Source organism: Erpetoichthys calabaricus, chromosome 8, assembly GCF_900747795.2.
Source record: "Erpetoichthys calabaricus chromosome 8, fErpCal1.3, whole genome shotgun sequence".
In the NCBI taxonomy this organism is placed as follows: Eukaryota; Metazoa; Chordata; class Cladistia; order Polypteriformes; family Polypteridae; genus Erpetoichthys; species Erpetoichthys calabaricus.
This window is the reverse complement of record NC_041401.2, coordinates 1,933,971-1,958,474: the sequence shown is the minus strand read 5'-3', so window position 1 is coordinate 1,958,474 and position 24,504 is coordinate 1,933,971. Positions and strand designations below refer to the sequence as shown.

The 24,504-nt window shown below is 45.0% G+C and overlaps 1 protein-coding gene across 1 annotated transcript in view; it reads right to left on the bottom strand.

Annotated features, from left to right (window-relative positions):
- Positions 1-4,248: 4,248 nt before the first annotated feature.
- LOC114655282 (ribosome biogenesis protein wdr12) overlaps positions 4,249-24,504 on the bottom strand; it is a 29,870-nt gene continuing 9,614 nt past the window's right edge. Inside the window, exons 2-13 of the mRNA XM_028806157.2 lie at positions 17,716-17,810; positions 16,382-16,476; positions 16,187-16,293; positions 15,990-16,105; positions 11,915-12,072; positions 11,794-11,839; positions 11,612-11,697; positions 11,387-11,527; positions 11,190-11,295; positions 10,959-11,091; positions 7,950-8,022; positions 4,249-4,441 (exon numbers count right to left, since the gene is read on the bottom strand). Coding sequence (XP_028661990.1) covers positions 4,364-4,441; positions 7,950-8,022; positions 10,959-11,091; positions 11,190-11,295; positions 11,387-11,527; positions 11,612-11,697; positions 11,794-11,839; positions 11,915-12,072; positions 15,990-16,105; positions 16,187-16,293; positions 16,382-16,476; positions 17,716-17,810 — 1,234 coding nt within the window. The 3' untranslated portion in view covers positions 4,249-4,363. The remainder of the gene's footprint in view (positions 4,442-7,949; positions 8,023-10,958; positions 11,092-11,189; positions 11,296-11,386; positions 11,528-11,611; positions 11,698-11,793; positions 11,840-11,914; positions 12,073-15,989; positions 16,106-16,186; positions 16,294-16,381; positions 16,477-17,715; positions 17,811-24,504) is intronic.

Sequence of the window (24,504 nt, the reverse complement as noted above, 5' to 3'; positions counted from 1 at the left end):
ATCCATCCATTTTCCAACCCGCTGAATCTGAACACAGGGTCACTGGGGTCTGCTGGAGCCAATCCCAGCCAACACAGGGCACAAGGCAGGAACCAATCCCGGGCAGGGTGCCATCCCACCGCAGAACACACACAAAACACACCCACACACCAAGCATACACTAGGGCCAATTTAGAATCGCCAATCCACCTAACCTGCATGTCTTTGGACTATGGGAGGAAACCGGAGCACCTGGAGGAAACCCACGCAGACACGGGGAGAACATGCAAACTCCACGCAGGGAGGACCCAACTGCAAGGCAGCAGCGCTACCCACTGCGCCACCGTGCCGCCCCATCTCAGTACCACACTAGTTCAAATGGAATGGAACAGTGTGAGATTTTTTTTTTTTTTTTTTTTTATAATGGTGGCTGCAGTGCCAATCCTGCCACCAACCCCCCAAATTTTCCCTCGCAAGCTGGAGGACCTGCATGGAGGCCTGGAAACAAGTTAACGTGAGACACGTCCTCAAAAGAAGTGGGGCTAGAGAGAGAGAGATGCTGTAAGAAGGGACAGAGTTGCAGAGAGTGAGGTGGGACGTGAGAGAGACATCATTAGAAGGGGGGGAGAAATGCTGTCAAAATGGGTGGGGCCTGGGAAAGAGCAAGACTGTCAAAATGGGTGTGTGTGTGTGTGTGTGAGAGAGAGAGAGAAGTAAGCACCTAGTGTATGAGAGCTGCTCCTCTGCTTACATCCTTTCCATTGAAACCAGTCTGGTGAGGCTTGGGGAGGATCCTGGCATGGATTGGCACAGACAGAGGGGAAAAGTGAGTGCAGATGTGCAGTACCCAAGTAAGGATCAGGAGGGAGAACAAGCGGCATGAATGTGTGGGCCGTGGACACGGCTGAGAAAAGATTATTGGAGATTTGGAAGAGCAAAGGGGCAGTGGCAGAGCTGGAGGACAGCCAGGGTAAGAGATGTGAGGGAGTGAGAGACCCAGCACTGGACAAAGTGAAGTGTTAGGCTAGCAGCACCAGTGACAATAAAATGTCAGCTGAGCAATAGCATTAAAAAAAAAAAAAAAAAAAAAAAAAAATCAGACAAAATGAAGATCTGCCAACAAGCTGTCATACAGGACAACCAGCAAAGGACGGGGCTAAAGGCTTCAACATCAAAAACTCGACACCCAAAGCAGAAACGTAAACGAGCACTCGCACGTCTCCAATCTTTGCTCAGCGGGCACCGCGTTACATAAATGATTAGCGAGACTCGTAATGCCGACGAGGACGGTTCACAGGTAGTGAGATGGGTAGGTTCACGCATCCCAAAAATGTAACCGATGGGTCATTAAAAAGGGGCTCGGCCTTCAAGCTCCAAGGTCGGAGGGAAGAGTTGAAGCTCAGAAAAGATACGGAGAGGACACTGAGGGTCCGAGGGCAACCCAGAAACAGGCGAAGTGGCACCAGGTGCAAACCCCAAAAGAAACGTTATAGTTAAGACATTGCATCATGGAAAACTGGAAAAATGGAATTACGAGGACCAAGTGGAGTTTACTGCAGACATTTGAACAAGACATTAGATTACGGAGGCAAGTCAGCGGCTTATTTAATTCTTGCACTACAGTGCCATCTGCAAGGAGGGATTGGGGGGGGTGTCAGTGTCCACTTCCCCTCAATGCAGAGACAGAAAGTCTGAATGTCGCCATTCTCTGTGCTCCCAACACGACGCCTTTGACGATTTCTGTTTTTAGAGCACTTTGGTCACTTTAGGAATCCTTGAGGAATAAAACCTGCGACGTTTGCCAAGCTGTCATGTCTGCTCCTCTTCCTTCTTCTCAGGGTGCGGGCAGCACCACTATGCCAACTTGCTTTAGGGTTCGTATCTTTTCTTCAGTAAGATCAGCTGTTTTTGTATCGTCACCAATGAGCTTTATTAAAATAAATGCAACCTGCCCTTGTGCGGAACCTCCAGCCATTGCCATGGCCTAGCAATCCCTCACCAGTCCTGCAGATGAAGTTCACCACACACACGGGGCAATCGCTGTGGAGGAAAGCGTGGCGCTGACTGCTGGGGGCTGTCAGCAAGTGCATGAGGTGAGGGTCTCCTAAATTAACCAGGGAAGGTGAATGGATGGACCACACGTGTCAAATTTACAAGTGCATTCTCTGTATGGGACAGGCCTGACCTTGACGTAAACACAATCTGACTGGCAGAATTGGCACATTAAAACTGGCATCGCCAATACACAACAAAGACATGAATTACACACAAACACAAATCAATGTGGCCTTTGTGACCCTGGTGACATTGCAATGTCTGGCCTCAGTATGTTTGTACCCGTTCACCCACCTGCCTTGTGCTCATCACTCAGCACATCATTTTTTTTTGTTTTTGCACCTTTATCAGTAAACCCTCCCATGATGACCACCATTCGGTAGAACTCCGTTGGCATCACACTGATGAAAGGATCAGAGCTTGGAGTGGGCCACAAGACAGCCCACGGAACCATCTTGTTTGATGTCAACAAGACAGGCATGGTGGTGGCCAAGTGACAGCGTGGCACATGTTAGGCTCTTCAATAGGTGGTTGCCGTGTGACAGTGTGGCACAGATTAGGCCCCCAATAGGTGGTGGTTGTGTGACAGCGTGGCACAGATTAGGCCCCCAGTACCCACTGAGACTATCTGAGCAGCGAGGCAAATCTGAAAGAACTCACTGCTGGCCATCATCACCTCCTCCACACTCAGCTCCCCTCCCATATCGTTACAGACATGACAGCGCGTTTGTGGTCTGCACAGCCCTTGGGATGAGGTGGACAGGACTGTGCAGGGCAAAACGGGTCATCAGCCACCAGCATGGCACCACCTTACTGAAGAACACACTGGACGTCTCGTAGAGTCCACGGCCAGACGTGCGCAGGCTGAACGAGGCCCAACATGCTACTGGACAGAGGATCCCTTTACTTGAACTTCATGTTCAGCTGTAATTCTAACTTCAAGGTAGGCCAAGTATCTCAAGAAAGGAAGATGGATGCTTCCCTGTCAGGTTGTTCTACGGAGTTGTGGTGTCAGACACGGAGTCACATGTGACAGTAAGACATTCACCAGACTCTGTACACGTGACAGTAAGGACTCTAAACCTAAGAAACTGGCAACTCCACATCTACTGGTTTGAAGCCAGACGCTGTCCTTACTAAGAATCATCTCCAGTCATCAGTTTTTCAGACACTATCCACGTTAGCCCCTTGCAGCCCCCCATCTATCCTGTTTCCTCCGTTTTTTGTGGTCCTGGGTGGCAGTTTCAGGTCAAAATCAAAAGGACGATGCAGCCACAAAGTCTAGCGTGCATCATGGGTAAATTAATGGAAGGAATGATTACAGAGAAGGGTCAAGCAGCACATGTCTATACCCCCCCCTACTGTTCTTGACGTGTGCTGCTTGACCCTTCTCCGTCAACATTTCCACATGGTCTGCTTTTAACTTACTGAGAAGCTGCTGGCCACTCACTTACACCATTGACTGGGTTGCTTTAAGAGGTGACAGAGGGTCTGGTTTCATGGCTCGACTGCCAGATGTTGCCCACAGGCCACAGTGCCATGGTGTAGAGGGACCTTTGACCTTCTACCATCCAGTCTCCATGGCACCAACCTGCTTAAGCCTTCATTTCCGAGAGTCTTTGCTCAACAAACACAGATCACCCTCTCAGAGATGACAGTGGGGGAGGGAGAGGGGCACAAACTCAGGACCACTGACTTGTACAACAGCCTTCCATGGTGCCACACCAGAGTTCTCCTTTAGCCCAGCTGGGTAAGCTGCAGCTTACCAAACTTGGAGCCCCAGATTCATGGCCAGCATTTCTATGTCACACGAACAGGTGGGGGTCCCCAAGTGATTTCTCAGTGGTGACACCATGGGATAAAGGCCCCCCCTTTAGACTTCAGCCCATTAACTGTACGCACAGGTCCCAGGAAGGCTCACTGGCCTCCAACAAACACTGAACTGTAACCCCTGGAGCAACCCTGTACTCATCCCCCCCCTACCTATAGCACTCACCACTCAGTAAGTGGTTACCCACAAAACCCTCCGATACAAATCCCTGCTTTCTTCAGGTTTGTTTCTAGCAGGAGGTCACTGGGCAGTAGGTGGTGGCCTCAGCCATCAGCCACATGTCATGAACGTGTCTCTCCATGAGCCCCCAGCAGCACATGCCATCAGGCCGCACAACACAGCAGAGATGAACACACAGCTAGTCAGTTAGAGACCTCGTTTAGTAGTTTGTTTGTTTGTTTGTTTGTTTTTTATAAAAGCAGGACAGCGTTGAACAAGTCAATATAAAATACACACACACACACACCGGCAAATGGCTCCTCCGTGATGCCACAGGACTCACGCTCCATCGTCGGAAGGGGGTGACAAGTAGCGAAACGCATAGAGCTTGTTGTCTGCACCGCCACTCAGGAGCAACTAAAAACAAAATGAGAGAAAAGAGGAGATGAGACATGCAAGAACAGCCCACCGTCCCTAAGGGGTGACTTCTCCATTTCTGTGGTGTGACAGAAAAGCCAAGCTAAGTTGGTGGGCTTCAGACACTTCACAGCATCAACTTCTTCACATGAAGACACCATCAGTCTGAAGAGCAGAAGCCAAGAGCACTGCAGACCAGGACCAGGACCAGGGTGGTGGGTCTATACAAGCTAGCATGGGGGCGACAAGGTAGGAATAAGCCCTGGATAGGGTGCCAGTCCATCATGGAGTGATCGCACACACGAGAAAATTTAGTGATAGCAGGCCACCTAACCTGCATGACTCTGGAAACCCATGCAGAAAAGAGAGCAAACTCCATGCTCGGAGGACCTGGGATGCAGACTCTGCTTTCCTTACTACAAGGCAGCAGCGCTACTCATGTGCCACTGTGCCACCCTGCTTCATAGGCATTTGTTGTCATTTTCAGAAAACATTTGATGACAGACTGAATGAGATGGGAGGTAAAAATCACAGCATGGAAATGTGGGCAGAATTGACTTCATTAAATAAAGGAAGCAAAGGATTATGGGTAGATGCACTTTATCAGAATTAGGTGAGGTTGAGAGTGGCATCCTGCACTTTGTTGATCAGCACACACCAAGTCTGAATTCCACTGGACCCTGCACAACAGACAATAAGGACCAGAGAAACCTTCGATATAACGGTAGGTTTAATAGCGCCCACGCTGTGCCCACCTCAAGTCTATTGCAGTTACTCTTAGGTCGGGTTTATACTTCACGCCTGTGGACACTACTGCTATGCCAGCGATGTACTGTTTAGACTTCTGTGCGTACTTCACGTAAATCTGGAGCATTCTACCAGGTTGGCAGTGTGAGATATCATCACGATGAGGAAACAACATTCAGCTTCCTTGTGCTGTGAATTGACGGAAACATCCATTAAATTCCAAGGACAACTTGCCACAATATCTCTGAAAAGGACATTTAATGATTACATCCAGCAATCCAGAGACGAGCCCATTCCAGCAAGCATCGGGCGCGAGACAGAAACAATCCCTGGACAGGGCATCAGTGCATCACAAGGTGAACACAAGCAAGAAAACACACACAGACATTATTTTAGTGTCACCAAATCCCCAAACCTGCATGTCTTTGGAAGGAACCCACAGCCCACTATGGAAACCCACCAGGAAAACCTGCAAACTCCAGGCAGGGAACACCAGGGACTTGACTCCCAACTGCAAGGCAGCAGCGCTACTGCACCGCCACCGTGCCACACCCATATTAACAGTATTCATTATGTACAGTGCATCCAGAAAGTATTCCCAGCGCATCATCACTGTTTCCACATTTTGTTATGTTACAGCCTTATTCCAAAATGGATTAAATTCATTTTTTTCCTCAGAATTCTACACACAACACCCCATAATGACAACATGAAAAAAGTTTACTTGAGATTGTTGCAAATTTATTAAAAATAAAAAAATTAAGAAATCCCATGTACATAAGTATTCACAGCGTTTGCCATGAAGCTCCAAATTGAGCTCAGGTGCCTCCTGTTTCCCCTGATCATCCTTGAGATGTTTCTGCAGCCTCATTGGAGTCCACCTGTGGTAAATTCAGTTGACTGGACCTGATTTGGAAAGGCACACACCTGTCTATAGAAGGTCCCACAGTTGACAGTTCATGTCAGAGCACAAACCAAGCATGAAGTCAAAGGAATTGTCTGTAGACCTCAGAGACAGGATTGTCTCAAGGCACAAATCTGGGGAAGGTTACAGAAAAATTTCTGCTGCTTTGAAGGTCCCAATGAGCACAGTGGCCTCCATCATCCGTAAGTGGAAGAAGTTCGAAACCACCAGGACTCTCCCTAGAGCTGACCGGCCATCTAAACTGAGCGATCGGGGGAGAAGGGCCTTAGTCAGGGAGGTGACCAAGAACCCGATGGTCACTCTGTCAGAGCTCCAGAGGTCCTCTGTAGAGAGGAGAACCTTCCAGAAGGACAACCATCTCTGCAGCAATCCACCAATCAGGCCTGTATGGTAGAGTGGCCAGACGGAAGCCACTCTTTAGTAAAAGGCACATGGCAGCCCACCTGGAGTTTGCCAAAAGGCACCTGAAGGACTCTCAGACCATGAGAAAGAAAATTCTCTGGTCTGATGAGACAAACATTGAACTCTTTGGTGTGAATGCCAGGCGTCACATTGAGGAAACCTGGCACCATCCCTACAGTGAAGCATGGTGGTGGCAGCATCATGTTATGGGGATGTTTTTCAGCAGCAGGAACTGGGAGACTAGTCAGGATAAAGGGAAAGATGACTGCAGCAATGTACAGAGACATCCTGGATGAAAACCTGCTCCAGAGTGCTCTTGACCTCAGACTGGGGCGACGGTTCATCTTTCAGCAGGACAACGACCCTAAGCACACAGCCAAGATATCAAAGGAGTGGCTTCAGGACAACTCTGTGAATGTCCTTGAGTGGCCCAGCCAGAGCCCAGACTTGAATCCGATTGAACATCTCTGGAGAGATCTTAAAATGGCTGTGCACCGACGCTTCCCATCCAACCTGATGGAGCTTGAGAGGTGCTGCAAAGAGGAATGGGCCAAACTGGCCAAGGATAGGTGTGCCAAGCTTGTGGCATCAAATGCAAAAAGACTTGAGGCTGGAATTGCTGCCAAAGGAGCATCGACAAAGTATTGAGCAAAACCTGTGAATACTTATGGACATGGGATTTCTCAGTTTTTTTATTTTTAATAAAATGCAAAAACCTCAAGTAAACTTTTTTCACGTTGTCATTATGGGGTGTTGTGTGTAGAATTCTGAGGAAAAAAATGAATCCATTTTGGAATAAGGCTGTAACATAACAAAATGTGGACAAAGTGATGAAGCGCTGGAAATACTTTCTGGATACACTGTACGCTCTTGTGTCTGAACCGAAGTGGATATCCACACTCACGTCCAAAATTTGATTGAAAAGAAGAGTGGAGGCTGTGACAGCCGATAAAGCTGCGACCAACTCCTTATAAACTGCCCAGGGTTTGCCATGGGATGTTCAACAAGCACATGTACAGTAGGTGCGATATTTGGGTGTCCATGTACTTTTGTCCAGTGAAGGAGTTTAATCTTTTTAGCTGACATAATTGAAGTTTTTAAAATTTATGAAAGGTTTTAGGACAACGAGTGTCAGCTGTTACTTTAACTTCTTCAACAAGAGCACAGGGGCACTGCTGAAAACTTGAGAAGAAATTTTGTATAAAAACGACAAAAGCACCTTCTTGATGCAGAGAACCACAGACTCATGAAATAACTGGCCAAGCAGTGTGGTGGAAATAGGGGACTATTGGGAACTTCAAAACTCAACACGATATATTTTTGGGGGAAATTAGGCAAATAAGATTGATAGATTTTCTTGGCTGAATGGCCCATTTTCACCATAATAGTTCTAATGTATGAATGGGCATCTGCCCAACATGAAGAGCCTCTTACCCCTTGCTCTGTCCAGTCCACACACAGCACTTTGTCATCATGGGCAGACATGTCATAGAGAGGAGCCTTGCAGCTGTAATGAGAACACAAGATTCAGTCACCATAAGGCCTATGACACACAGGACTGCTGTCCACCACACCACAGTGGAGTGGGACATCTCAGACAGTGACTGTCAATGAGACCCCATCAATGAGCCCCAAGGCAAAGCTGTGAGCAAAAAGGCCATCCAAGCAGACCAGGAGACCGACCACAAGGCTGGACCTCACAGCAGGCTCTGCTCACTTGTCCCAAAGAACCAACAAGAAGGGGACAAACCCCCCTAGCACAGGGTTCTCAAACTCTGCTCCTGGAGGGCCGCAGTGGCTGCAGGTTTTCATTCTAACCCTTTTCTTAATTAGTGACCTGTTTCTGCTGCTAATGAACTCTTTTGAATTCATTTTAATTGACTTGCTCTTGAAGACTCATAGACCCCTTAATTGATTCTTTTTCTTTAATTAGCTGCCAAACAATAATGAGATAAAAAATGAGCCAAAACATCTGGTGTCCATTTTTATATATAATACGCTACCGTGGCTGTCCAGGATTTTAAATCACCTGTAGCTTGCAAACCGTTTGAACTATTGACCTGAAATTTGGTACACATATACTACGTGACCTATACTGTCCACTTTCGGGGTGATGATTGACCTCCAAGGCTATTCTTCTTTTTATTTTTATTTTATTGTAGAATCAACTCTCGCCAGCAAGGGTGCCATGTGGCGCATGCGTATGGGCGCCGTTCTCATCGCTACCACCTTCGCTGTCTCTTCCCCTACCTCTTCATATCCTAATTCATTCTTGAGTCAGATTGAAGGACTTAAGTGAAAAATTAAAGAAAACGTACTAAGTAATTGCAATACGAACATTGACTTAATCAGTTTTAACGTGAAAAGATGCTGACGAAAGAAGAGAAGAAGCGGGCCGCTAGGGTGGAGAAAAGAAGAGCTGCTCAGGAAACAGCAAGCGCATCAACCTCTGAGCAAACGAATGATAAACGTACAGAGAAAGAGGAGGAAAACTAGGAGTCAAGTGTATTCACTGCACATTATCGTGGAGTGTGCTGTTACTGGTCTAAAATATCTGAAAATAAAGAAAGGTGAAGGTCTCAGGAATGTGTGACAGTGGTGAGGTCTGTGGTAGGAGTGACGGAGGTGGGATTACATCAGGGATCGGCTCTGAGTCCTTTCTTATTTGCAATGTTGATGGACAAGTTGACAGACGAAATTAGACAGGAGTCCCCGTGGACTGTGATGTTTGCTGATGACATTGTGATCTGTAGCAAGAGTAGGGAGCAGGTTGAGGAGACCCTGGAGAGGTGGAGATATGAGAGGAGAGGAATGAAGGTCAGTAGGACCACCAAGACAGAATACATGTGTGTGAATGAGAGGGAGGTCAGTGGAATGGTGAGGATGCAAGGAGTAGAGTTGGCAAAGGTGGATGAGTTTAACTACTTGGGATCAACAGTACAGAGTAACGGGGATTGTGGAAGAGAGGTGAAAACGAGAGTGCAGGCAGGGTGGAATGGGTGGAGAAAAGTGTCAGGAGTGATTTGTGACAGACGGGTATCAGCAAGAGAGAAAGGGAAGGTCTACAAGACGGTAGTGAGACCAACTATGTTATATGGGCTGGAGACGGTGGCACTGACCAGAAAGCAAGAGACAGAGCTGGAGATGGCAGAGTTAAAGATACTAAGATTTGCACTGGGTATGATGAGGATGGACAGGATTATTAGAAATGAGGACATTAGAGGGTCAGCTCAAGTTGGACGGTTGAGGACAAAGTCAGAGAGGCGAGATGGCGTTGGTTTGGACATGTGCAGAGGAGAGATGCTGGGTATATTGGGAAAAGGGTGCTAAGGATAGAGCAGCCAGGGAAAAGGAGAAGAGGAAGGCCTAAGAGAAGGTTTATGGATGAGGTGAGAGAGGACATGCAGGTGATGGGTGTGACAGAACAAGATGATGAGGACAGAAAGAGATGGAAGCCAGAAGTCTGTATGACCATCAGCATCAAGTGACTCCGTGAGAACCCTAACTACAAAGAGGACTATTTCATTTATGTTAGGTAGAATGCCCAGAGAGGACTGGGTGGTCTCGTGGCCTGGAACCCCTACAGATTTTATTTTTTTCTCCAGCTTTCTGGAGTTATTTTTGTTTTTTCAGTCCACCCTGGCCATCGGACCTTACTCCTTTTCTATATTAACTAATGTTGTCTTATTTTAATTTCTTATGTTGTCTTTTATTTTTATTTTATTCATTATGTAAAGCACTTTGAGCTACTTTTTGTATGAAAATGTGCTATATAAATAAATGTTGTTGTTGCTGGAAGAAGATGATCCGCTATGGCAACCCCTAACGGGAGCAACTGAAAGAAGAAGAAGGTCTCGGGAATGCTGATCTGCTCAGGTCCACAAAACATTTGAACAGAACTCTTAGAAAAGAGAAAATCAACAATTTTGGAAAAGTCTTATTGCACAATGACAGCAGCAACAAGGAATTAAAGAACGAGTTTAATTAACCACAAGATTTGGGGCCTAATTAAGCAGCTGGCTGGAGTGAAATTAGTTGGAGTTTGAGGCCCTGACTTTGTTGGTCTTCTCTTGGGTCACTCGCTTTACATTTCATTTGTTTGGATGCCATTTAAGGAAAGAAATGAAGTAATTCAGGGAAATAAATCTTAAATAAGTCCATTAAAATGAATTCAAAAGAAGTTAATTAGCAGCAAAAACAGGTTACTAATTAAGAAAAGAGTTAGAATGAAAACCTGCAGCCACTGCGGCCCTCCAGGAGCAGAGTCTGAGATCCCTGCCCTGGCAGTATGTGGGCACCTGAGGGAAGAGGACAGACAGACAAGGATCCCCTGACAAGGGTATGGAGGGGATTGAAACAGCCCACTCAGAGAGGGGAAAAAAAAAAATAAAATAAACAGGCCTGGTCAGTACCAGGCTCTAACAGGTCATTTCTGCCACTAACCTCCTGGTGTCCCAGAGTTTCACAACGTTGTCCAGGGAGCCGGAGACAAGCTGCTGTGGGTGCGTTGGGGACCACTTCACTGCCGTTACCCAGCCCGTGTGGGAAGTGAGAGAAAGCTGCACGAGGGAGCCATCTGAAACATGAAAGTAATGACGATGAGCTGCCAGGACAACAGCCAAGCCACCTAACAATGCCCAACTGCCATCACGATGACAGGCCTGCTACACACACCTTTACTGCGAGTGTCCCAGAGGCGGATATGCCGGTCCACACTCCCTGATGCCAGCCTCCTGCACAGCGGCGAGTAGGAAATGCAGTTGAAGACTTTGCTGCCTGTCTAGAAAATGAAGAGCAGAGGCAGTGAGTGGGCAGCAGGCAGTGATCTACCGGGCACAGAGAACGGACCCCCCCCCATCCCAACTACTCACCAGAGTGCTCTTTAAGCTCCCCGTCTCCACGTCCCACACTTTGATGGTGTGATCCCAAGATGCACTGCAGACCTCCTGTGTATCGGACCACAGCACAGAGGAGACTGCCTCATTGTGACCAGAAAGGGTCATCAGTGGGGTCTGGACAAGCAAACAAAAGAGAGCGAGTTTTTAATAAAGCTGATCACTCAAACAGCAGCCCACCAAGGAAGTGCTGGCCCTCACCCTTGTCAACCCGCACTGCTCTGTTTTCTGTTTCTTGCTTCGGCTGCTGGACACTTCCTCGGCCACATCCTCTTCCTCAGAGGGAACTGACATTAAAAAAATCAAATCACAACAGTCAGCTTTTGCCACAGACTTGCCAGCGGTACCAATACAGCTTAACAGAAAATAAAGGCAAAGCCCACCTGCTGACCAGACCTTCAGCATTCTATCCCAGGAGCCACTGCAAAACTAAAACAAAACAATCCAGCATGAGCTAAGTAAAGCGGCACACATAGGCAGGCACCTCATTACTAGAACACCCACCTTTGTCCTACTGCTGTCCACTGCGATGGACTCCACACTGCCAGAATGGCCCCGGCAGCAGTGCAAGGCCTTGACTTTCCGCTTCTCCGAATTCCACTCCCACAGGACCGCAGTCTGGTCCATGGAGGCACTAAGCAGCAGTAGGGAAGTGGAGCCATCTGTGGGAGAAACATACAATGCTAAGAAGGAGAGCTTAAAGTCCTCCTTGATGTCACAAACTCCTCACTCTTGACACCGCAAGGTCCGTGTCATTAAGGCTACAACAATAAGGTCCTTTGTTTTGTCGTGGGATCACACCGTAACCTGTAAGAGTAGACATCTGCACTGTGGGCACTGCCAGCAGGCAGCCATGAACCTGCAATGTCTCAATTACAAAGACCTTCAGAACCAGCGTCTTTACAGCACGAGCACCCAGGAGTTCTACGCTCATGCAATGCAGTGACTGCCTCTCTAAGCACTACATGAGGAGCGCCTCCTAGTGATGTCAGCCGAGAACTCCATCACTCAGCCACCACTACACCCCTTGAGCTCTGCCTGTCGTAACAGCACCTCAAGTTTTAGAGGCTGAGGGCCACACCCACAAGTGGGTCACATCCCAGACGCGACATGACGGGAGGCCCCACCTTACGCAGGCCACACCCATATTAAGCTCACATCCCACAGACACTTCTTCCTTCAGTCCACCTTATAAGATTTGCCTTCAGAACTGCCGTAATTCTTTGTGGCGTAGAGTCATCAAGGTGCTCGAAACATTCCTAGGGGATTTTGGTCCATAATTGACAGGACAGCATTACGCAGTAGCTGCAGATTTGTCGGCTGCCCATCCATGATGTGAATCTCCCGTTACACCACATCCCCAAGGTGCTCTACTGGACTGAGATCTGGTGACTGTGGAAGCCATTTGAGTGCAGTGAACTCATCGTCACGCTTAAGAAACTTGTTTGAGATGATCTGAGCTTTGTGACATGGCATGTGGAAGAAGCCATCAGAAGACGGGTAACACTGCGGTCTTAAAGGGATGGACATGGTCAGCAACAATACTCGGGTAGGCTGTGGCATTTAAACAATGCTCATTTGGTACTAAGGAGCCCAAAGTGTGCCAAGTAAATATCCAGCACACCATCACCAGCCTGAACTGTTGATACAAGGCAGGATGGATCAATGCTTTCAAGTTGTCAATACCAAATTCTGACCCTACCATCCGAACGTCGCAGCAGAAATCCAGACTCGTCAGACCAGGCAACATTTTACCAATTTTCTATTGTCCAATTTTGGTGAGCTCGTGTGAATTGTAGCCTCAGTTGCCTGCTCTTCGCTGGCAGGAGTGGCACCTGGTGTGGTCTCCTGCTGCTGCAGCCCCCAACTTGCTTTAAAGGTTCAATGTGTTGTGTGTTCAGAGATGCTCGTCTGCATATCTCGTTTGTAATGAGTGCTTATTTGAATCGCAGCTGCCTTTCTATCAGCTTGAACCAGTCTGGCCATTCTCCTCTGACCTTCGGCATCAATGAGAACTGACGCTCACTGGATAGTTTCCCTTTTTGGACCATTCTAGGTAAACCCCTAGAGCAGCTCATCTGGCACCAACAGCCATGCCACATTCAAAGTCACTTCAACCACCTTTGTTTGCCATTCTGATTCTCGATTTGAACGTCATCGGCATGTAGACCTTGTCAAGACAACCTGAAATGCATCGAATTGCTGCCACGTGATTGGCTGAATAGATATTTGCATCAACAGGCAGTCGAACAGGTGTACCTAATAAAGTGGCCAGTGAGTGTACAACATACACAGAGTAAAACGTGGAGGAAATTAAAAAGATGTTGCACTCAGGGATGTGGAATTGGTACACAAAATCTCCAACTCCTGACTTGTCAAGTCATATTACTGCTGAATACGACTCATCAACTTATGGTACCTCTCACTCTTCAATTTGTAATTAGACTTTGTAATCAGCTTTGCTGATAAATGACAGTGTCACGCCATATTTGAACCAACCTGATCTGCACACAATGCCACCGTGAAGTTCTTTTTAGCGTAACGGAGATCTTGAATACTCCTTTATTCACTGCAACATAACGAGTTACGAGCCACAAGTAGCAGATAGTCATTTCCACTTTCAGAAATTTCTACCCAACTTAAGTTGCTTGTATTGTTTTTACTTTCTCGTATACGAAGTACAGGGAAAGTATTGTTATCGATTTTTTTTTATGAATCTTGACGTTTTAGACCTCCGAGTCCGTGTGTGTCTGTATGTGTGTGTATATTTTTTTGTTCTTTATTTCACCTTATACAATTTCTTGTATTAGGAATTTGTTAGTTTTCGCATACCCCTTGGGGTCAGAGCGCAGGGTCAGCCATTGTACAGCGCCCCTGGAGCAATTACAGGATCTCTTTTGGCAGTGACAGGGATTCGAACCGGCAACCTTCGGGATACTGGTGCAGATCCTTAGCCTCAGAGCCACCACTCCGCCCCATGTATATGTAAACACGATAACTTTCACTAACATGAGTTCGCTTTCACTTCGGTCAACCAAATTTTGCATACAAAATTTATATATATTTTTATATTTATATATAAATATAAGTTTTAAATATATAAATTTTAAAAAATTTATATATCCCTTGGGATTAATAAAGTATCTATCTATCTATCTATCTAATACTTGTAGGTAGATAGATACTTTATTAATCCCAAGGGGAAATTCGGTTATTATTAGGTACAAAACGTAGATTTCTATCAAATTTTGGGCCATTTCCATTAACCGGAAGTGGTACTTTACCTTTTATCCATGCAGCAGCAGAGTCCAATTTATTCAACTTTATTTTTATAATAATTGTTCGATATATTATTAATTTGATTTGTTATTGATGGTTCTTTAATGTACATACTATAATATTATAATCATTGTCTTGCTGTTTACTCCTCAAATATCCATCCCCATATCCGAGTATACAAGAAAGTTGAGGGGAGACCACTCATGATTATTTACTTTTATGAACATCTTGCCGCTTGCTCACTATAAATTTCAAGCAGTAGGGGACCCGATGTGCCACAACTGAATCCGCTGTGCTGGCGCATCTATGGATGACACATCAGGCAGGGCGTGCGACTCTGCAGGTGTTTCACTATTTTGCAGTCTGTAGTGACCATCAGATGAGGTAGAGTGTAAAATTGACAAAATATACAAGTCAAAATGATTGCTCTCAAGGTAAATTTAAAACCTTTAACTATTCCATAATTAAAGTCGCCACAGAATGTTGTTCTGCTTTGACACAGAGGAGTTTGCAAATTGGCCAATACTTTTTAATGGGAAGTTTTGAAATTTCACAACTTTGTACAGCGCATTCTACTGCAGATATCTCAATGAAATTGAACTGTCCTGACTCATTTCCCTGAAGAACAACTAAGCCAAATTTTGGCAACAACAGCTCACTTGTTCCGAGTTCTTTCAGGTGTACAGACAGACATGGCAACTACAGTAGGTGCTTTTTGAATTATATGGAATACACCTAAAAATGGAACTAAAACCACCACAGCCCACAGTGCACTTCCCAACATTAACCTCGGTTTATTTATGGAGCTTATCCCTCCCTTGCTGGACACCAAAGTGCCCCTCTGCAGGACATCTGTAGTTGTGGCGTTGTTAGCTGAGATCAGTTCATGTCATTTGTTCTTTGCAGAGCTTTAATAAACTCAAAGTTAACTGCCATCAATTTGCTAAACAGCATCGCACTAACAGATGGACGAATGAAGCACTGAGTCTTGAGTACACACAAAAAACGAAAGAAAATGAAGGAGGCACTGCTGTGCTGCAAATGTCCACAAGAGGCATTAGAAAGCAACGTTACATGTTAGTGTAGGGCACCACTTTGAAGTAAACGTGGATTAATAAAGTGACAGATCTAAATGGTGGCTGCATGGCAGTTTTTAGGGCATACTGCTGCACTTTACCTTCATTATATAAAATGGTAAACAAAAAGGGGGTTTGGGAAAAGTAACTGGCACCATACCAATCAGACATTGTACTGAATTAAATTTCTGGGGAAGTGATTCATCAAAAAAAAAGATGCCCACCTCTCTGTACCCAGGCAACATCTTTGACCACATCCAGGTGTCCTCCAATGGTCATGACAGCCTTCCCTTCAGATGTCCAGATCCTAGCTGTTTTGTCATAGGAGCCACTGAGTATCCTAGAAGGCAAGTTCAGCCATAAGTGAGGGCCAAACACAGCACTAAATAAATGGCACTGGGCCTCTGTGCCCCTCACCTACCAGTCTGCAGTTGCATCAACAGCACTGACCCAATCATCGTGCATCATGCACTCCTCTGGCTGTGGGGCGATGCTCTTCTCGATGTACTCAATCTCCAACACATCTTCCTGGAACAGAAAGTCAAAGATAGGAGGCGGTCACAATGGCAGGTGTACCAAGGTAAGCAAGTGGCAAACTAGGGTGCGGGTGTCCTACCGTCGAGATGTTCTCCGTCTCGATGTGTTTGCCCAGTGACATGCGCAGGAACTGCTCCCGGATGAGGAAGTCAAACTCCACATGTTGGTGGTCATCTGCAACAGAGAGAGCTATGGATTAGCAGGGACACCTGGCAGAACAAAACTGAAAAGTGAGCACCAGCTAACCTGTCCACATCTCCTGCAGGGATTCAGCGCTCAGGAGTCGCTGACAACAAATCACTCAGGGCCTTGAATTTGGGGTCTCTAACTCGGAAAGCATCGGGTGTATGAGGAAGAAGGAGCAGAATCTTTCTTGCAACGTTTTAAAAATGTGACTTACATTTCAGCCAAGTTGTGCTCCCTGGCTTCTGTTCATGTTCTTCTTTTAGGACTTCTTGGTTTATTTAAAATTATTTTTTCCATGTTAATTTCTAATTATGTGTTTTCTGTGAATATTGCCTATTATTTGTCTTCTACAAATAACTGTAGATATTATTATTATTACTATTATAATTGTTCTGTGGGTGGTGCCACCTGGATGTCGCCACTTCTGAGACCACCCTTGGCTACACGTTGATCTACCGAGGAGCACTGCATTTGGAAGGAGACTTTGCACCTCGTAAGTGGCATGGCTAGATGGACTGGCGCCCTGACTGGGAGGGAAGGTGAATCCTTGCCAAGTTGGGAAACCATAATCGGAAGGACAACAAAGGCTCACAAACCGTGCAACCAGGCCAATATCTACAGACACCCAAACTTAACGTCATAGGCAAACAAAACTGTGGCAGGCCATTCACCAGATACCTCCCACCATCAAGGACCAGTCCAGCCTTGCCCACCACCTGCTGTTTCCAATGTAAACTGTAGTACTAGGGTGTTGTACCGTGTTATCCATCGTGAATGAAGTGAGAAGTCAAGCAAAATGACTCCTTTCATTGGCGAACTAAAAAGATTACAATATGCCAGCTTTCGAAGCAACTCAGACCCCTTCTTCAGGCAAGATGGAATACAGAAACTGGAGTTCCCCGTGTTTATATAGGCACCAGGACAGACACATCATTGGAAAACCTTTAAGTGAGACATCTTAAATGTAAAAAAATAATAGACCTCTTCAAGCTATCTGTCCTAGTGTCTATATAAACCGTAGGTTTAATTTGAAAGTCAGTGAAGGACTGCCAAGACCACCTCTAGTGTGGATGGAGGGGCAGCCGAGCTACTTGTGCAAGGGCACTGAAATACAACAACGATTCAAGTGGAGCACAGCTCTGGAAAGTCACGCTCTTCTGTGCCGTTCAGGTCTGGTTAGCTTGGCACCCGCTTTCAAACACATGGGCACACACTGAGGACGCTCACCCTTCTTGGACTCCAGCAGCTTGTTGATGACATTGCTTAGATCCTGAGTTTGTGAAGATGCAGGAATGGAAAAAGGAATGTCATCCACTGAATACCTGAAAGAAACAAATCCAAAGAAACAACATTAGGTCTGGTGGGGCTGAGTGTGGGGATCTCTGTGCTTTTGTAAGACTGATGGGAAAGATGGCAGTTCCCTATGTCCATTGTGGCGGACAGCCGGGACACCTCGATTATGGAAGAACCAGGGGAGAGAGTATTTTCAAGACCGTTTCTCCCCCGGGGTAACAGAGGGCAGATTCATAATAAAGTCCACATCACCAAGGGTATTTGTAACTGCCTGATAGCGAAGTACAGAACTTAAACAGGGAAGCACTTCATCACAGCTACAGAGAACTCATCAATAAGCATGTCATCACTTGTTTCACAATTATGCGAAGTGAATTTGAATAACGATTGTATAAAAGGTACGCCCCTACTTCTTCTTTCAGCTGCTCCCATTAGGGGTCACCACAGCAGATCATCTTTTTCCATCTCCTCTCCATCTTGTTCTGTTACACCCATCACCTGCATGTCCACTTCTCATCACATCCATAAACCTTCTCTTAGGCCTTCCTCTTCTCCTCTTTCCTGGCTGCTCTATCCTTAGTACCCTTCTTTCGGTATACTCAGCATCTCTCCTCTGCACATGTCCAAACCAACGTAATCTCGCCTCTCTGACTTTGTCTCTCAACTGTCCAACCTGAGCAGACCCTCTAATGTCCTCATTTCTAATCCTGTCCATCCCCATCACACCCAATGCAAATCTTAGTATCTTTAACTCTGCCACCTCCAGCTCTGTGCCACAGTCTCCAACCCATATAATATACATGGTCTCTCTACCGCCCTGTAGACCTCCCCTTTCATTCTTGCTGATACCAGTCTGTCACAAATCACCCCTGACAGTGTTCTCCTGCCACTCCACCCTGCCTGCACTCTCTTCTTCACCTCTCTTCCACACTCTCCGTCACTCTGTTCTGTACTGTTCATCCCAGGAATTTAAACTCATCCATCTTCACCAACTCCTCTGCTGCTGTGTAAAAATGGTTCTCTTTTCACCAAGCTGAATTCTGGAACACCACGCAAAGGAAGCCTCACCCTTTCAGTAGCTCGACTGCACTTGTATCTCACATCGTATGAAATCATTTGCAGAACTCTGGTACCACTTTAAACCTCTAGGGTCCCTTCTGTCACTGTTTGCCTCATACTGTTCTGCCAGTAATGGAACATGGTGGGGAAAGGGACAAGAGAACAGAAGATGAGGTGTAGTTAAAACTGGTACAAAAAGATCACAACCAGGACACCACTAAACCAAAGTGGCAAACCAAAGTTAGAAATTACGCTTCCATCAGAAATATGAGGTCTCAAGTTCATAGCCGGAAAACAGAAAAGAAAAGCACACAAAGATTGAATGGTATCCGTAATCTTGGACACCCAGAAAGTGCCGAAACCAAAAGACCAGGGATGACCTACACCATGCACCTCCAGTTAAACACAAACCAGACAACATGGTAGCTCCTTTACACAATTAATTTCGGGGGGGGGGTAAAAGATATTAAATCATTTTGACCCCATTACATAAAAACTAAAAAAAAAAATTGTACATGAACATCAGTAGGCTTTGCATCCAAAGAACCAAGTCACCTAAACTATTCTATAACATTTCAGGAATTATTTACCGCTCTGATGCAGATCTTTCGGATCATAAAATGGGTCACTATGATAGCACTTGACGAGAAGAATTCATCATTAATTGCAGAATTACAGCATTTGACGGTTCCTCTCGAGGGCCTCTTTCTCGTGTACGATTTGGTTAAAAAACTAATCAGCACATCGTCATCACATAACAGGCTTAAGTTTTGAGTTTAGTATTTTTTCCATCCAGCCATTTTAGCTCCAAGACCGTCCTCAAGAAATTGTGACACACAGACACAAACTCATTATCGAGACATTGATGTTTTTGGTATAAGGGGACAGTAAAACGTCGAGATCCGCCGAAAACCGGAGATCGAAATTTTTGACAAATCTAAAGTTTTGCTCCTCCCCCACAGACGACAGGTTATTGTGGGGGGAGGGTGCAAAGCAAAAAAACTAACTGAAGTGAATTCTACGGCCAAGAAAACCCCCCAAATACTAACAAAAGAGCAAGAAGAAAAACCTAAACAAAAAAATCTAAAACAGACTGAACTATAATACATACAATTCCGTAAGACCCCCCCCAACCAAAGGGCTTCTTGGTCTCCCCTGCAAGACCCTCCCCCCCAAGCAATTTTCAAGAAACACTCCTTCAGTTGTTTCAAGATATGCTTGAAGGCCCACGCTTTTCAGATTGGCACTCCATGTTTAACTGATCTTCTGCTGTACCCTTTAGTGCCCGCTGTAAACTCTGCTATGCCTTCCATCATATGATACAGAAGTTCACTTCATTCCTCTCCCCAACTCTGTAATATTTGCTGTACTGAATGTGCATTTCTAGGCTTTTCCTGTGCCCAGCGCTAACTCCCTCCTCCGAGTCAGCGTCAGATCAACATTAAAATGTTCGCTTTGGTACCCGATGCCAGCTTTCACACCTCAGTGCTGATGTCAAAACGATACCAAAGCAAATAACTGAGTACATGGAACTTTCCAGTAAAAAAAGAATTCCGTACAAAACTGAACACCGACTGTACTAACAGAATGGTGGTGCATTTCGATTATTTATAAATAGGTTTAGTATCTTCTTATATAATACGCTGTATTATTAAATCACCTGTAGCTCGCAAACCGTTTGAACTATTAACCTGAAATTTGGTACACATATACTACGTGATGCCTACTATCGGGGTGATGCTTGACATCCAAGGTTATTCCTCTTTATTTTTATTTTATTTTATTGTAGAATCAACTCTCGGAAGCGGCCAGCAGGGCGGTCGTGAGGCGCATGTGTACAGGTGCCGTTCTCATTCCCTTCCACTTTCGCCGTCACTTCCCCTACCTCTTCATATCTTAAATCATTCTTAGGTCTTCAATCTGCCTCAAGTGCCAGCTTAAATGAAAAATTAAGGAAAATGTACTAAGTAATTGCAACACAAATACTAACTTACCGTATACACTCACGGATAAGTCGGGACTTGATTTTATAGTATAATTTCTGGTATTTTATAATGTCAGTCAAATAAATCAAATGCGGAAAACGCGTGCTATTGGTCCAGGAGATTATGATATGCTAACACCCACCTGACAGAGTAATGACAGCGCACACGGCCTTTTGTTTTCTATGTATTGTGCCTACGTGACCACACAGTAATACTTGAACTATTCCGAAGTGACGTTTGTACTGTTTCGTGTTTTTTAATTGTATCTCGCACCCTCATACACCTTTATCGTAAGAGCATCCCTTATCTATGATGGAGCGTTCGATCAGAAGAAAATATCAAGCTGGTTTTCAATTAAAAGTTGTTGAAGTGGCGAAAGAAATTGGTAACTGCACTACTGCAACAAAATTCGATGTGTCTGAGAAACTGAGGAGAGATTGGAGGAGGCAAGAAGAAATAAAATTAAGTGTATTTTTGAACGGGTCTGATTTTATGATCGATTTTTCGGGTTTACAAGGCCCCACTTATACGTGAATATCTACGGTAATCAGTTTTAACGCGTAAAGATGCCGACGAAAGAAGAGAAGCAGCGGGCCACTAGGGTGGAGAAAAGAAGAGCTGCTCAGGAAGCAGCAAGCGCATCAACCTCTGAGCACGCGTGTAGCGCTGCCACATAAAGATAATATGTTTTCTGCTGTCGATCGGGTGTTGTGGGGAACATTCTTACAGCCAGAGATTGACAGCAGTGCCCCAGAGGTGGAACTTCCGGTTTTACTGTTTTTTCGGGGAGTGATTTGCATAAAGCGCGCCGTTTTAAAGAGAGAAGAGAAGGAGGAGGGAAAAAAGAGCATCGGATAATTAAAAAAACAGATCAGCTACTGCACTGGCCATGTAAGAAGTCTAGGAGCTCCTACAGTCCTCTCAGAAGGTGGAAGGTCTTCTTTTGATCGGGGAATCGAACGTTCTGCTAATTCCTACAGACTCAGGTGAGCTATTGCAAAGGACTTACCATATTGTATCATGGAGCAAGACTGACTGTAGGTCTTTTATGACGAAGAGGTGATTGTGCTTGTAGTCCGCAATTTTCAGGACTCCTCATTTTGCCTGCCGGCAGTTGCGGGGCAGAACTGTGGACAAATGTGGATATACAGTGGTGTGAAAAACTATTTGCCCCCTTCCTGATTTCTTATTCTTTTGCATGTTTGTCACACAAAATGTTTCTGATCATCAAACATATTTAACCATTAGTCAAATATAACACAAGTAAACACAAAATGCAGTTTTTAAATGATGGTTTTTATTATTTAGGGAGAAAAAAAATCCAAACCTACATGGCCCTGTGTGAAAAAGTAATTGCCCCCTTGTTAAAAAATAACCTAACTGTGGTGTATCACACCTGAGTTCAATTTCCGTAGCCACCCCCAGGCCTGATTACTGCCACACCTGTTTCAATCAAGAAATCACTTAAATAGGAGCTGCCTGACACAGAGAAGTAGACCAAAAGCACCTCAAAAGCTAGACATCATGCCAAGATCCAAAGAAATTCAGGAACAAATGAGAACAGAAGTAATTGAGATCTATCAGTCTGATAAAGGTTATAAAGCCATTTCTAAAGCTTTGGGACTCCAGCGAACCACAGTGAGAGCCATTATCCACAAATGGCAAAAACATGGAACAGTGGTGAACCTTCCCAGGAGTGGCCGGCCGACCAAAATTACCCCAAGAGCGCAGAGACGACTCATCCGAGAGGTCACAAAAGACCCCAGGACAACGTCTAAAGAACTGCAGGCCTCACTTGCCTCAATTAAGGTCAGTGTTCACGACTCCACCATAAGAAAGAGACTGGGCAAAAAGTTGAGACAAAAGTTGAACTTTTTGGAAGGCAAATGTCTCGTTACATCTGGCGTAAAAGGAACACAGCATTTCAGAAAAAGAACATCATACCAACAGTAAAATATGGTGGTGGTAGTGTGATGGTCTGGGGTTGTTTTGCTGCTTCAGGACCTGGAAGGCTTGCTGTGATAGATGGAACCATGAATTCTACTGTCTACCAAAAAATCCTGAAGGAGAATGTCCGGCCATCTGTTCGTCAACTCAAGCTGAAGCGATCTTGGGTGCTGCAACAGGACAATGACCCAAAACACACCAGCAAATCCACCTCTGAATGGCTGAAGAAAAACAAAATGAAGACTTTGGAGTGGCCTAGTCAAAGTCCTGACCTGAATCCAATTGAGATGCTATGGCATGACCTTAAAAAGGCGGTTCATGCTAGAAAACCCTCAAATAAAGCTGAATTACAACAATTTTGCAAAGATGAGTGGGCCAAAATTCCTCCAGAGCGCTGTAAAAGACTCATTGCAAGTTATCGCAAACGCTTGATTGCAGTTATTGCTGCTAAGGGTGGCCCAACCAGTTATTAGGTTCAGGGGGGCAATTACTTTTTCACACAGGGCCATGTAGGTTTGGATTTTTTTTTCTCCCTAAATAATCAAAACCACCATTTACAAACTGCATTTTGTGTTTACTTGTGTTATATTTGACTAATGGTTAAATGTGTTTGATGATCAGAAACATTTTGTGTGACAAACATGCAAAAGAATAAGAAATCAGGAAGGGGGCAAATAGTTTTTCACACCACTGTATTTATCATCTCTGGAAGGGGAACTGGGGGAATGAATATTGTTATTGTGTATATATATATATATATATGTATATATTTGTGGCGCTGCAATAAAAGGGTTATTTCAGGGTGGCGGGGTGCATGTGTAAGGGATTATATTTCTTTTTGCTGTTTATTTGATGTAATGTGAGGATAGATATTGACTATATATATATTCTTATATATCGGAATGTCTGACACCTTATATTCCAAATCGTAACCTCAGATCCTCAACTGAGTGTGCTTAGAATTCCAAGAGCAAAACTTAAAAGAAGTGGTGAGGCGGCCTTCTGCTGTTATGCACCTAAAATCTGGAATAGCCTGCCAGCAGGAACTCGCCAGGCTAATACAGTGGAGCACTTTAAAAAACTACTGAAAACACATTACTTTAACATGGCCTTCTCATAACTTCACTGTAATTTAATCCTGATACTCTGTATATCCAATTCATTATAATAACTATTCATTCAGAATCTGTACTAACTCCTACTCTCTCTTCTGTTTCCTTTTCCGGTGTCCTTTTGGTGGTGATCTACCCAAAGCACCATGATGTTCCAACAACGATGGATGGATTAAAAGCCAGAAGTCTGTATGACCATCACCATCAAGTGACTCCGTGAGAACGCTAACTACAAAGAGGACTATTTCATTTATGTTAGGTAGAATGCCCAGGAGGGACTGGATGGTCTCGTGGCCTGGAACCCCAACAGATTTTATTTTTTCTCCAGCCTTCTGGAGTTTTTTTTGTTTTTTTTCTGTCCACCCTGGCCATCGGACCTTACTCCTTTTCTATGTTAACTAATGTTGTCTTATTTTAATTTTGTATTTTGTCTTTTATTTTTCTTTTCTTCATTATGTAAAGCACTTTGAGCTACTTTTTGTATGAAAATGTGCTATAGAAATAAATGTTGTTTTTGTTGTGGGCTATAAATGCACTGGTATTAAGGGACTGTTTTGAGTAGAATAAAGGGTATACGGGAAATTTATTGGGGGTGTGATATTGGCCTATCCTTTTATCAT